Here is a 14,207-nt window from a genome sequence, read left to right on the forward strand (position 1 = left end):
ACTGGATGGCGAGCAGATGTAAGCACCACCACGAACAGGCCTGATGCCTGATAACAAGGTCCCGGCCTCAACTGTGACCTGGGCCTCGCCTCACCACCCACCTCCAGGGCTTCCATGGTGGCTCAGATGCTAAAGAATCTGCCTGCAATGTAGGACACCCAGGTTCGATCCCTGGGTTGGGAAGATCCCCTGGAGGAGGGCATGGCAACCCACTCCAGTATTCTTGCCTGGAGAATCCCATGGACAGAGGAGCCTGGCGGGCTACAGTCCGTGGGGTCGCAGAGAGTCGGACACGACTGAGTGATTAGCACTTTGGGGTTCACTTTCTCACAGCCCGGCCCACCTCCCCAGCCCTCACTCCAACATCACTGCAGTGAGTAAGGACATCTTCATGAAACTCACACACACGCCTAACTCATGGCACCCTCACAATTCCCACTTCACAGATGAGGGAACTGAGGCCCAGGACCCCGAGGTCATCGGAATCTAGCCCTTTGTGCTCACTCAGTCACGTCTGACTCTTCGTGACTCCGTGGACAGTAGCCCGCCAGGCTCCTCTGTCCATGGGGATTCTCCAGGCAAGAATACTGGAGTGGGTTGCCATGCCCTCCTCCAGGGGATCTTCCCGACCCAGGGACTGGACCCCGGTCTCCTGCATGGTAGGCAGGTTCTTCACCATCGGAGCCTTGATGGTGGAGACTTGATTCAAGTCAGGCAGCTCTATCCCACGTCCCCCCCGCCCCCACCGAGGCTCTGGAAGACCCAGGCTCCAGGGACCCAGGCGGGCGCGAGCAGTCAGCCCCGCAGCATCCCATGGCCCCCGTCTGCCGTGTGTCTTCAGGCAGCAGCCCCGAACAAGACTTGGCCTCTGCGTCCAGCCAGGGCCTAGCTGTCTGCAAAGAGCTCCCTCCGCCCGGAGACGGAAGGGAGTGGACGTCCCCTCCACGTTCACATCTCTGACCCCCACAGCCCACCGGCCCCCCGCCTACCTTGTGGGTGAGGCTGGGGTCTCTTGCAGCGCTGTCCTCCTCCTCCTCTGAGCTTCCGTGCTCTTCATCCGACGTGAGGTCCTCCTTGGGGGCCACTGTCGAGATGGGACAGACCTTGTAGGGCTCGGTGTAGGCGCTGGGGACACAGAGGAGAGAGAGAGGGTCAGAGCTGCCAGTCCGGCCAAGGGACAGCGAACCAGCCGGGGCCCTGCTAATATCACGAGCTTTTAGCGAGTGCTCCGTGCCTCCACGGGGACCCAGAGACGGGTAAGACCAGGCAGGACCTCCTTCCTGCCCCAGCCCCGCCAGCCTGTCCTGGTTCACAGGACGTTCCAAGCTCTTCGCTGCCTCAGGGTCTTTACACATGCTATTCAAGACAGACCTGTCTTCCCATTAGCTGCAAGGAGACCCAGGTTTGATCCCTGGGTCAGGAAGATCCCCTGGAGAAGGGAACGGCAACGCACTCCAGTATTCTCGCCTGGAGAATGCCATGGATGGAGGAGCCTGGAGGGCTGGCCCCATCACAGCAGCCTCCTTGCTCCCAGCCCCCCTCTCTACACAGCAGAGTGACTGTCTTACAAGACAAACTGGCCACAACCCACTCTCTCTTGCTCAAGAACCTTCAATGGCTCCTCCTGCCTTTGGCAACATGGTCCCAGATGACTTCTCATAAAATCTCTCTTCATACTAAAAATTCAAGCATCTTGCCTTATTAAATTTTTATCGATACTGATTCCTGCCCTCTGGGAATGATGGATGGATGGATGGATGGATGGATGGATGGAGAAGCAGCCATGAGGAAGAAGTCTCCACTCTCTGGAGTGGCAGTGCCAACTCTATTCCAGGTCGTCAATGGGCAGGCTCAGGACCCCTGCCTCAGGCCTGGTCCACGCGGGGGAAGCATGGCCTGGAGGGTCCATCAGGAGAGGACATGAGTGTTAGGCTGCGGTGCAAGGAGAGGCTATTCCTGGCACCAGAAAGACCACGGAACCTCTCTCCAGGTCTGCCCAGAGAAGGACCGGAGTCCTCTGGCCCACACGGTGGCCAAGAGCCAGAGAGATCAGGGAACACGGCCTATTCCTGCCTGGACTCCTGCGGTCGTGCGTGTGTGTACAGTGTGGGCTTACGGTCACGCAGCTGAGTGTACAGAGACACAGCCCTGACCCAGGCTGGAGCCGTGTGTGTGTGTGGGGTGTGTGGGTGTGGGTGTGTGTAGTGTGGGCTTGCAGTCATGGTGTGTGTGTGTGTGTGTGTGTAGTGTGGGCTTGCAGCCGTGCCCCTGTGTGTGGACGCACAGCCCTGACCCAGGCTGGAGCCGTGTGTGTGTGTGTGTGTGTGTGTGTGTGTGTGTGTAGTCGGGCCTGCAGTCATGGTGGGTGGGTGTGAGAATGTGTGTGTGTGTGTGTGTGTGTGTGTGTGCGTGTGTGTGTGTAGTGTGGGCTTGCAGCCGTGCACCTGTGTGTGGACGCACAGCCCTGACCCAGGCTGGAGCCAGGACCCGCTCAGCTATCCAACTGCCCCCACCCTTCTGGCCCACAGCTCTGAGTTCTTTTTCAAAATTATGGGATGGCCCGAAAGTTCGTTTGGGCTTTTCTGTAACATACATGGAATCTCATTAAGATCATTAGAAGATTTCTCATCAGAATTTGGAAGATACAAGGTAGAGGGCCAATATATTCAAAATGCTTAAAAGAAAAAAACCTGTCAGCTAAGAATCCATCCTGAATTCCATACAACGGTCCTTCAGAACTGTGCTGGACGTTAAGACATTCCTAAATAAACCTGTGGCAGCTTGTGACAACAAAATCTGCGCTGCAGGAAGTGTGCGAGGGAGTCCTGCAAAGTGAAACAAGGGGACACGAGGCAGAACCACAAACTCACAGGGAGAAATAAAGGCAACACCTGGGAAATGACAAAATTTCAGTGATGAATTCTACCAAACTTTCAAGGAAGAACGAATGCCAATCATTCTAAAATTTCCCCCTCAAAGTTGAAGAGCAAACACTTCCCAACTCGTTCCACGAGGCCACTATTGCCTCCATCCTCCTGGGCAGCGAGTCGGAAACCTGAACATCTCAGGCCCGAATATTAAACGTCTCCCAAGTTCACCCTCACACCCTCCCCAGCGCCAACGGCCCCTCTGTCACAGCCTCGGAGCCCAGGCCATCACCTGCCTGCAGGTCTGTAACACTCGCCTCCAGCTGGTGCCCCTTCCCTGGGGCTGCCCTCTCATCTCTTCACCCGGCGGCCAGAGGGACCGTCTCAGAGCCCGCCTGATCCTGTCACCCTCCTGCTGAAACTGTCCGGGGAGATGTCCAGGGAACTGTCCAGGGCTGCTGGCATTTGCTCCCAGCAGCTGTCTGCTGGGCGGAGCTCAACTACCCGGGGGCGTGGAAAGCCGGGCATCCTTGCGCCCGATGCTGCCGTGAAGTCTGCCCAGCATCGGACACTGCCAGGTACCCGGGAACTTGGGGGGCAAGGGCTGGACTCCTTGCAGCAGACACTGGGGAGAGAGCTCACAGACGCCCCAAACTCCACAGATGGGGAGGGGCTGGCTCAAGGTCACCTGGCAAATGGGGGCCAAAACACAGGGCCTCTGCCTACACTTAATCCCATTTAACAGACATGAAAAGAGAGGCCCAGCTGGGTTCCCTCAATGCACCACTGCGTGCAGCTGACTCTCAGGCTGCAAGGGCAAAGGCGCTTTGCTTTTGTTCTCTGTGCTCACTTTATTTCCTTTTGGAGCAGCAGCAGGAGAATCCCCACGGACAGAGGAGCCTGGCGGGCTGCAGTCCATGGGGTCGCAAAGAGTCGGACACGACTGAGCGACTTAGCATAGCACAGAGCGCAGCGACTCGCGTTCACACTCCCAGGCGGGGCTGTCTGGGTTCACATCCTGGCCAGGTATTATATCACCTTCCCAAGCCTCAGCAGTGCCCAACTCATGGAGCTGCTGGCAGAGGTCAACGAATTATACTGCACGACCCTCACAACAGCGCCTGACACATAATAACTCAATAAAGGAGAGCCAAGGCTCTCCTCCTCACCAGCTGGGCATAGCTGAGCACGGCTGCCCCAGTTTGGACCGAACGCCGGCTCAAGTCAGCTCGTCTTTACCATCTGCCTCCACTCTGACCTCATCCTGATAACACCCATGAAGTCGCAGTACGCATTCTCTAACACTTTAAAATAAACCACACGATTATTCATCTACGACGTGTCTGACGACAATGACCTTGCCCTCCCCCGAAGGTGCACAGACCTTCAGAGACAAACCCAGTGAGCACAGACCCGCCACCTGTCCTCAATCCAACCTCAGCTTCTGGCTAGAAACATGTCCTAGGCTCTCTAATCTACTTCTTCTCACTTTTGTTTTCTAGAAAGAGCTAAAAGGGGAGTCAGGAGACAAGGGTTGGGGTGCTCTCATGATATTCTGGCTCATTAATTTCACTGTCCTACTGAGGGGCTGTGAGCACAACAGATGGAGGCAAAATGCCATTAAAAATACGCTTTCACAACATGAAAAAGCAACTGCAACCCCAAGCCTTGACAGACTCAATGGAAGCCTTAGTGACAGACCTTATCTTAGACTGGAGTCATTAGTTAAATAAGCAAATCAAAATAGTCTAGGACCACTAATGTCAATAGAAACTGCGTCTACACACTTGATATTTGCTACCAGACTGATCTTCAAATCCAGGAGAAGAAAAACACCTCCAAGACATGCTTTCTTAATAACTTCTGCCCAAATGCTCCAACAGGCCCTGGAGAGCTCATGTCCTTGGTGAGTAACCACTTCCTCCCCTGGGGACAGACTGGGAACCCTCACAGAGGGTTCATCCATTTCCCCATTTCAGTTCAGTTCAGTCACTCAGTCATGTCTGACTCTTTGCAACCCTATGAACCGCAGCACACCAGGCCTCCCTGTCCATCACCAACTCTCAGAGTTCACCCAAACTCATGTCCATTGAGTCGGTGATGCCATCCAGCCATCTCATCCTCCGTTGACCCCTTCTCCTCCTGCCCTCAATCTTTCCCAGCATCAGGGTCTTTTCCAATGAGTCAGCTCTTCGCATCAGGTGGCCAAAGTATTGGAGTTTCAGCTAGAGCATCAGTCCTTCCAATGAACACCCAGGACTGATCTCCTTTAGGATGGACTGGTTGGATCTCCTTGCTGTCCAAGGGACTCTCAGGAGTCTTCTCCAACACCACAGTTCAAAAGCATCAGTTCTCCAGTGCTCAGCTTTCTTTATAGCCCAACTCTCACATCCATACATGACTACTGGAGAATCCATTTCCCCAGTCCATCAATATAAACCTGTGAGACAGGTCTTTTGCACAGTATGCCCTAAGGACGGCTGCAAGGTCTGTCTTTTTAGCTATCTGGTTCCCATGTGTTTGGTTTTTGAGCATTCAGACTCTACTGTAGGTACTGTTAACACAGTGGTAAACAAACACACACTGTCTGTTCCATGGCCTCTCCCGTCAAAATGCCCATTATAATCATAAAGGGGGGACTTCCCTGACAGCCCAGTGGCTAAGATTCCACGCTCCTAACACAAGGCACGCAGGTTTGATCCCTGGTCAGGGAGCTAGATCCCACATGCTGTAACTAAAGATCCCGAGTGCTGCAATTAAGACCCGGTGCAGTCAAACAAATAAACATCAAATAATAAAATAAAATTTCTGTTTAAAAAATCGTAACTAGGGAGGCGTTGTCTCCAGACACCTTCTTTGGATGCACCAATACATTACATATGAGAAAGCCCTCTGACCCAAACACCTGCCGTCTACTCACTCACCCACCTACACACTTTTCACCCAGTTGCCCACACAGCCACTCACCCCTCCCTCCCTCCTTCTCTCCATCAGTCCCCACATCCTTCCATCCACCCACTGGCCTACCCATTCATCTGTCCAACTACCCATCTGCTTAGCCATCCCGCCATCCACCCACCCACCTGGCGCTCCTTCTATCCATCCAACCCCACCATCCATCCTTCCATTCCCTCACTCACTCACTCACCAAAGGCAAAGCAACACCTACTTCAAAGAGCAAGCCCGTGAAGGAATCAAGGATGACTACAGTACAGTGCGAAGTGCTGGCTGAGAGGACGGGTCCAAAACTCAGACTGCCTGGTTTGAATCCCAGCTCTACCACTTCAAGCAAATTACTGCAACTTTCCATGCCTGCTTTTTTTTTTTTTTAATCTGCAAATCAAGGGTAATGACACATGTTGGGAAAACAGACAAAAATGCCACGTGGTCAGCACTGTTGGTTTCGAGACCAAATGGCCTAGAACTTCGGCATCAGATCAAGGAGAGGCACTGTGTGACCTCAGGCAAGGCACCCAACCTCTCTGGTTCTAATCCATAAAGTGGGATTGTAATCCTTAAAGGGGATGACTATCTAGGTTCACTGTGGGCTTCAATGAGAACATGATGGTAAAAGTGGCCATCTCCTAGACTGTAGTATGTCCCTTTTGGCCAGCCTGCAGAGGGGCCAAGTTTTAAATCCCCCAGACTAGTCTCCACAGGGCTGTGTCCTCCCCCTGGGCTGACTTGTGCTTTAAAGGGAACATAAATTAAAGCTGCTCAGAGCTCGTTACCCTAAACGACCCTCCAAATGAGCACAGTCCTTTCCAGCAGCCTGGAGTCGTAAAAGGACATCGGCACCCACGTGGGGGGGAAGAGCGCTTTGCAAGCTGGCCCAGGGCAGTCCAGATCTGCCCGTTAAATCCCACCCGGTATGACGCTCACTGGGAGCCGTAACCCTGAGCGCAGCCAAAGGAGCTTCGTAACTCATAAAGCGGGGAGGCTGTCCCCTGTGGGGGCCTCTCGTGGGCACCTCGGGCCCTCGCTCCGCCCCCGCTGGTGCAGTGACACGTGGGAGGCGGCCAGATGGCAGATGTCACGGCCCCTGGCTCCTCTGAGATAGGCTGGAACCTCCCTGGAGCTTGCCGGCTTGGCGGGGGGGTGCAGGGACTTCGCCACTGCGATCTCTGGGAGCTGGAAAGTCTGAGATGGAGGAGACAGGATGACGGACTCGGCGAATATGACTATCCTCATTAGCCGGGCGGCTGGAAGAGCTTAGAAGGGGACGGAGGGAGGGCTGCGTGCAAAATCAGGGATTTCCAAATCCTCAGACACGAGTCTAACTCCCTGATCTCAGCACCTTCAGAGTTCACTCAAAAGTCCCTCCAGACCTTCTCCAAGACACATCTTCTGCCCTGATATTTCCTGGTCACTCAAACCTGACCCCTCACCGGTCCCCCTTCTTCAAAGGCTCAGAAAGTTTTCCTGGATACACACATCACCTGCACTGGGGGTTTTGAATCTCAGGCAGTGGAAACCGCCCAGGAAGATGGGGCTCAGAGACCCGAGAGCCCTGCCTTCACTGCTAACCTGCTGCACGGTCATGCTGGTGGGCCTCAGTCTGTGCATCTGTAAAATGGAGAAGCAGACACCCACAGCTGTGAAAACGGGTGTTGAGACTGGACTGTGTGCATCCGATGGCCTGGTTGGGGGCCGGGGGCGGGGGGCGGGTAGGCTCTGAGAGCAGCTGCCGCCTGCAGTCTTCTGGCGTAAGCCTCTGCTTCGCTCCCTCTGGAGGGAGCGCGTCCCACACCCGGGGTCAGCCAAGGGAGAGTGCTCGTAATGCTTCCCAGAAACATGACTGAAGGAGAGGCTTTTCTAAAAGTTCAATTTCCATCTTGCACTAAGTAGAAACAGAAGTGCGTCCGTGCCCTCCGTCCCCCGATAGCCACACCCCTCTTCCTCAAGCACACACGCCTGGGGGTTTTATAGGGATTTGTTTTCTTGTTGTAGCAGCTTTATTGACATGTAATTCACATACCAGAAGGTTTACCCTTTTAAAGGGAACAATCCAGCGCTTTTTAGTATCGGCACAGAGCAGTGCAGCCATCACCACTGTCTAATTTAGAAACTTTTCATCAACCCAAAACGAAACGAAGTACCATTTAGCCATCAGCCACATCCCCCTCCCGCCCCAACCTCTGGCGACCACTAACTCGCCTTCTGTCTCCAGCAGTAGTAGCCGTGTTCGCCGCTCAGTCGTGTCCGACTCTCTGCAGCCCCCTGGACTGTAGCCCGCCAGGCTCCTCTGTCCATGGGATTCTCCAGGCAAGAGTGCTGGAGTGGAGTCCCTTCTTGAGGGACTCTTCCTGACCCAGGGATGGAACCCGTGTCTCCCGCACTGCAGGCAGATTCTTTACCAACGGAGCTACCAGGGAAGCCCATGGCTCTGCCCAGTCTAAACGTCTCATACCAATGGAATCACACAGTCAAGTCATCATTCGTCCTTTTGTGTCTGGCTTCTATATTACTACAAGGTTCACTTATCAGTGCTGCACTCTGTTCAATGGCCACTAACACTCCACGGCATGGTCCTGCCACATTCTGCTTGTCCATCCATTCCTCGAGAGACACTTGGGCTGTTTCCACGTCTCAGCCAGCCTGAAGAGTGCTCCTAGGAGCATTCACGTAAGAGTTTTTGGGGGAGGTATGGTTTCATTTCTCTTGGCACACCCAGGTGTGGAATGGCTGGGTCATACGGTAACTCTACGTTTCACATTTTGAAGAACTGCCGGACTATTTTTAGCATAACATTTTGCACTCCACTGGCAGCGCTGAGGGTTCTGATTTCTGCACATCCTCATCCCTACTTGCTACTGTCTGCCTTTGTTATTTTAGCCTTCCTAGTGGCTTTGAAGCGGTTTACGGGGACTGTCAAGGAATTCTGTTCTCCTTGATCACAGCTCAGCCTCTTCCTGACCCAAACAAACACTACAGTAATTCCTATTCAAAGAGAAATATAAGTATGATTCCCAAGGCTTCCTTTACAGAAAATCAAATGAGGTTCAGAGGTGCAGGGCGAACACGTGACTACCTCTGGAGGCTCTGCAGAGGCCTCGTAACATGACAGACTGATATCAAGAGGCAGCGACAGAGGAAAACCGTAGGCCAGAGCCCCAGTCTCGCCAGCGTGACGTTCTCTCTGGTTCTGGCTTCAGGTAACAGTCTTTGCCTCCTGCAACGTGGCGAGCCAGGGAGGGCAGTGGGTGAAGAGTCCTGCGTGTCTGGCCCTCAGCAACAGCCACACTGTTGGCCGGTGGCCCTTCTTGGACCACTGACCCCAGACCCCATCTCTGGGGCCACGGGAGAGGATAACCTTAAAGGTCACAAGGGTTAGGATTCCACCTCCCGAGGTCAGGCCCCAGCTCTGCCACTTGTCAGCCCAACGCCCAGAGCTCAGCTGCTTACCCTGCCTCAGTTTCCTCACCTGTAAAACGGAGATGCTGACAGCACTTCCCCCGCCAGGGTTTACGAGACGACGTCTATGCGTGAGGCGGGTGGACCGCTCAGCACAGTGCCCGGCAGGTGGATTCACTACAGCCAGTCTGAGCTAGAGGCCAGAGCGTCTCGACCCCTTACAGGCCTGGGTGGTAACCCCACCTCTGTCACCAGCTTGCTGGGCGGACCCTCTCCTCTCTCTGAGCCTCAGTTTCCTTATCTGCGACACGAGGGAGTCAGAGGTCTTCTGTAGGCCCCACCACCACGACATTCTGTGAGTTTGCGTCCAAAGGGGTCCCCGGGGAAGCTGAGGGGATCTGTCCCAGTGATTCCTGCTCATCTCTGCTGTTCTGAGCCGTTGCGTGCAGCCAGACCACCACTGCCCTGCCCCCTGCACGCCCCGGTCCCTCCCCATCTCCACGCCGCTTTCGAGGCTGTTCCAGAATTCCTGCCTGCCTGCCTCCTGCTCCCCTGGCCCCTCACGGTCCAGCCACACACCACCTCTTCCGGGAAGCCTTCTCCGCCTCTCCAGCGGGATGGGGCTCTCGTCCACAGTTACACGTGGCTGCGGAAATCTGCACCCCTGAGCCAGCTCCCCTACCAGCCCTCTCTGAGGCAGGAGTCAGGGGCTCCCCGTGCGCTTTGGTGTCTTCCGTGAAAGGCACATAGTAGGGGCACGGCAAGCGCATGTCGAATGACTGGCTACGGAGCTTGGTGACAGCTCAGAGTTTTACTTGCAAACAAAGGACAGCGTACCCTTGGGCAGGCAGGCCGACCCCAAAGGAGAGGCGGCCAGACGAGTCTTAATGCACAGATGAGCTATTCTGCTAATTAGACTATTCTTAAAAAAAATTTTTTTTAAATATTTATTTTTGTTCACTTATTTGGCTGTGCCCAGTCTTAGCTGTACATGTGGGATCCAGTTCCCTGACCAGGGATCGAACCCAGGCCCCCTGCACTGGGAGCGTGGAGTCTTAGCCACTGGTTCACCAGGGAAGTCCCGGCCGTACTTCGATACTGCTTTGAGTATGGCTGAAGGTGGGGGTTGGGAGAGCACCCCCCACCCCACCATGTGCGTGTTCGCTCAGTTGTGTCCGACTCTTTGCGACCCCCGTGGACTGCAGCCTGCCAGGCACCCTTGTCCATGGAATTTTCCAGGCGAGTATACCGGAGTGGGTTGCCATTTCCTCCTCCAGGGGGTCTTCCCAGCCCAGAGATGGAACCCGCATCTCCTGTACTGCAGGCGGACTCCTTCCACGGAGCCGCCTGGGAAGCCCCACGTGGACACAGTCGGACAATAATAACGGCAGCAGCAACAGGAGGAGAGGCCGAGCCCAGGGATCCTTCCTTCTCCAGCACCGTGTCCTGGAGGTGCTAAGGCGCCCATTTCACAGATGAAGAGCTAAGCAGCGACGGGGGACGTGCAGAGCTGGGGTCTGACCTGAATGCAGGGACCCCAGCTTCAGAGCCCGTCCCTGTAACCGCCCCCCTACACTGCGTCCACCAGCAGAAGCAGCCCAGGGGGGTCGGGCCGGGGCGGGGCTCATCCCCGGCGGCCCTCTGAGGCACGCGGCGGGACGAGCCCCGCCACCACCCGCCTCCTGCAGCCTCTGCAGGGCTACGTGATTCCCCCAGGTCTGCTTTCCCCTCCCCCAGCCTCTCCCACCCGGAAGCACACTCAGGTGTTCCGCACCTGGGCCCACTGCCCTCTGTGCTGGTGAGACAGACGTGCAAATGGGCAAGAGGTGCCTGGACACACCGGGGTCCGCAGGGCAGCCGGCGCAGGGCGGGCAGGAGGTGGGGCCGCCCCGACACGTGTGAACACGCGGGTCAAGTGTGGTTGGAGCCGGACGCCTGGATGGGGGACACGGGGCCCAGACAGAGAGCATCGCCCAAAGGTTGAGACCCGGAAGGGAGGTGACACAGCTAAGGGCCACAGGCCTGGACCTGACACCCGACACGCACACACGCTCCTGTCACGTGACTCACCTGTGGCCGAGCCCAGCAACACCAGCCTCCTCTGCCCCCGGGGGGAAGGAGGACTTCCAGAGAAATGCCAGGCTCTGCCAAAGGCCTGTGAATGCCCCTTGCTTCTCGAGGGCAGAGCTACTGGCTGAGGACAGATGCCTGGGAAATGCCGAGTCTCCGGGCAGATGAACTCTCCTCTCCAGGCCCACCTCTGACCTCACCCCCTCTTCCAGGAAGCCTTCCCAGCTGCGACCTCACCTCCTCCTCCAGGAAGCCTTCCCAGCTGCAACCTCACCTCCTCCTCCAGGAAGCCTTCCTTGACCACTGAGCAGGTCTACCATGAACCTAATGAGACTTCGGCTTCAGGCCCCACACCTGCATGAGTCCCTCTCACGGCTTTGTAGATTATTTTCTATCTTCTGTTGTACATTCTTCATCTTAAAGAGACTCCCCAAATTACGTACGCTTCAGAATCTGCCCTGCCCGGCCCTGCCTGCCTGCCAAGGCCCTGCTCCCCCTACGTGCAGTGAGCTCCCCTCACTGCTTGTGGCCTTAGCCCTGCACAGGTTTCCCCTCCCTCGCCAGCCCCCAGCGCTGAACTCTGCACACAGCAGCTGCTCCACCCACCTGCTGGTTTCAGCGGGCTCCTGGGGGAAGCGGCTCCAGCCGGAGTGTGCATCTGTGAGCAGACACGGATCTGGGGGCGTCCCCAGTCACAGCTGCCCCCCAGCACGGACAGTGAAATTCCCCACAGGCAGAGCGCCTGCTGCCTGCCCCGTCTCACCTGACACACATCGCGTGTGCTGACCGGCTACGCCACCCCCGGTGCAGGGGACACAGAGCAGGGAGGAAATGCCCTTTTCTTTGCCCTGAGGCGCCCACAGCCCAGCGGGAACACAGACAGACACGCAGGAGAGGTATGCGGAGGTCTGTGACCACGGCAGTTCAGTTCAGTTCAGTCGCTCAGTCGTGTCCGACTCTTTGCGACCCCATGAACCGGGCTTCCCTGTCTATCACCAACTCCCGGAGTTTACGCAAACTCATGTCCATCGAGTCAGTGATGCTATCCAGCCATCTCATTCTCTGTCATCCCCTTCTCCTCCTGCCCCCAACCCCTCCCAGCATCAGGGTCTTTTCCAATGAGTCAACTCTTCACATTAGGTGGCCAAAGTATTGGAGTTTCAGCTTCAACATCAGTCCTTCCGATGAATATTCAGGGTTGATCTCCTTTAGGATGGACTAGTTGGATCTCCTTGCAGTCCAAGGGACTCTCAAGAGTCTGCTCCAACATCAGGCTGCCCACTCCAGTATTCTGGCCTGGAGGAGTCCATGGGGTCATAAAGAGTCGGACACGACTGAGTGTACACAGCCAAGGGGCCCTAAGCTGTGGGGGTGGGCGTGGGGGTGAGTGGGGCTGGGTCGCAGGAGGACTCCAGGCCAGGGGAGATCCCAGCCAGTCTCGAGGTTGAACAGGAGACAGAGAGGAAAACAAAAGTTCGGGAGAGCTCCCAGGAATGCCTGCAGAAGGCACGGGAGGAGAGGTGGTGGGACCTGCGTGCGCGGGTGGGGAGGGCCGGGAGGAGGGGCTGGTGGGGCAGCGGGCTCACAAACGCCCCTGGAGTCGGCCTCCCAGGAGGGATGGGGGCCAGCCAAGGTTCTAGCCGGGGGAAGGACCCAGGCAGCTGGGAGAGTTCACCCCGGCCACGTGGGAAGACCAGCAGGAGGAGACGGCCTGCGTGGGGACCAGCGAGGCGGGGGCTCAGGCAAGTCCGTGGGACGGAAAGGGGTGAAACAATCCAACTATTATTACCCTTGTTTCACAGATGGGAAGACTGAGGCTCCGAGATGCCGGGGGATTTGCTCAGGGTGACGCGGTGAGCAAAGGGGGGTCCCAAGACTCAGATTCAGGTCTTCCTGCCCCAAATAGAACTCCTGTCTCTCGAAGGGTGAAATCAGGGACGTAAAAACCATTAAGACCGTACCTGACACCTGGCATGGACTCAGAGGATGCTAGTCCCCTTTCCAATTCCTACTCAGGCTTTGAAAAATAACTCGTGCTCCCTGGGTGCATTTGACAGGACTCCACACGCACAGACTTCTCGGGCCGTCGCTGTAGTATAAGCGAGGCCAGTCTGCGCTCCCTGGGTCACAGGGCTGGCCGGCCTGTCCGCCCTCCATCTCACAGCTGGGCTGCACCAGGGCCGTGAGCACTGCTGTGGGTTTGCTGGGGCTGCAGCAAGCCGCCCATTTAACAGGTGGGGAAACTGAGGCCCAGAGCAGAAGGACCAGTGGCAGACGCTGCTGTCGCCCAGCTCAGGGCTCTTTTTTCCCTCGCCCTCAGAAGCCTCCCTGGGGAGGAGGGGTGGGCTGGCGGGGGGTTTGGGAGGCCGGCAGGGTGTGGCGTCCTGGAGGAAAGAGGCGAGGGAGGGGCAGGGCTGCCCGGGAAGTGGGACCTTTCCCTTCAGCAACAACAAAAAGCCTCGTCCTTGGGGTGGGGAGTGGGGCCCCCGCCCTCAGCCCCACCAGCCGGGCCAAGACACATCTTCCAGGCCCCCTCCACCCACCTCCCAGCCTTGTCCTGCATTTCCTGTAAACACCAGCACTTCCTCTGGGGGGAGGGCCTGGCGGTGTTGGGGGGTGGGGGGGCCACACCCGGCGGCCAGCAAGCCCAACACACAATGGCTGGCCCGGGGCTCCGGCTGGCCCCTCCAACAGCCCGGGCCTTCCCTGTGACCCAGAGAAATGCCACCCTGGGCGAGAGCTGGACGGTGGGACACTCCCCTGGCGCAGGAGGGGCACGGCAAGTCTGCAGGGCCACGCAGGGCCCCCCCCGGCACCAGCCCCTTCCACCCTGATGGCCGCGTGTTCAGTCCTGGAGGTGAAGGCGCTGGGCAGGGGCACACACTCTGAAGCCAGCCTGCCCGGGGTTTCCAAACA

The 14,207-nt window shown here is 56.7% G+C and overlaps 1 protein-coding gene across 5 annotated transcripts in view; it reads right to left on the minus strand.

Annotated features, from left to right (window-relative positions):
* The window catches only part of FGD5 (FYVE, RhoGEF and PH domain containing 5), a 125,516-nt gene that overhangs the window by 63,923 nt on the left and 47,386 nt on the right, over positions 1-14,207 (minus strand). For all 5 annotated transcript variants that reach the window (XM_043886021.1, XM_043886020.1, XM_043886018.1 and 2 more), the window contains one exon: positions 990-1,125. In XM_043886021.1, coding sequence (XP_043741956.1) covers positions 990-1,125 — 136 coding nt within the window. The remainder of the gene's footprint in view (positions 1-989; positions 1,126-14,207) is intronic.

The sequence above is a fragment of the Cervus elaphus genome, chromosome 24 (assembly GCF_910594005.1).
Source record: "Cervus elaphus chromosome 24, mCerEla1.1, whole genome shotgun sequence".
NCBI lineage: Eukaryota > Metazoa > Chordata > Mammalia > Artiodactyla > Cervidae > Cervus > Cervus elaphus.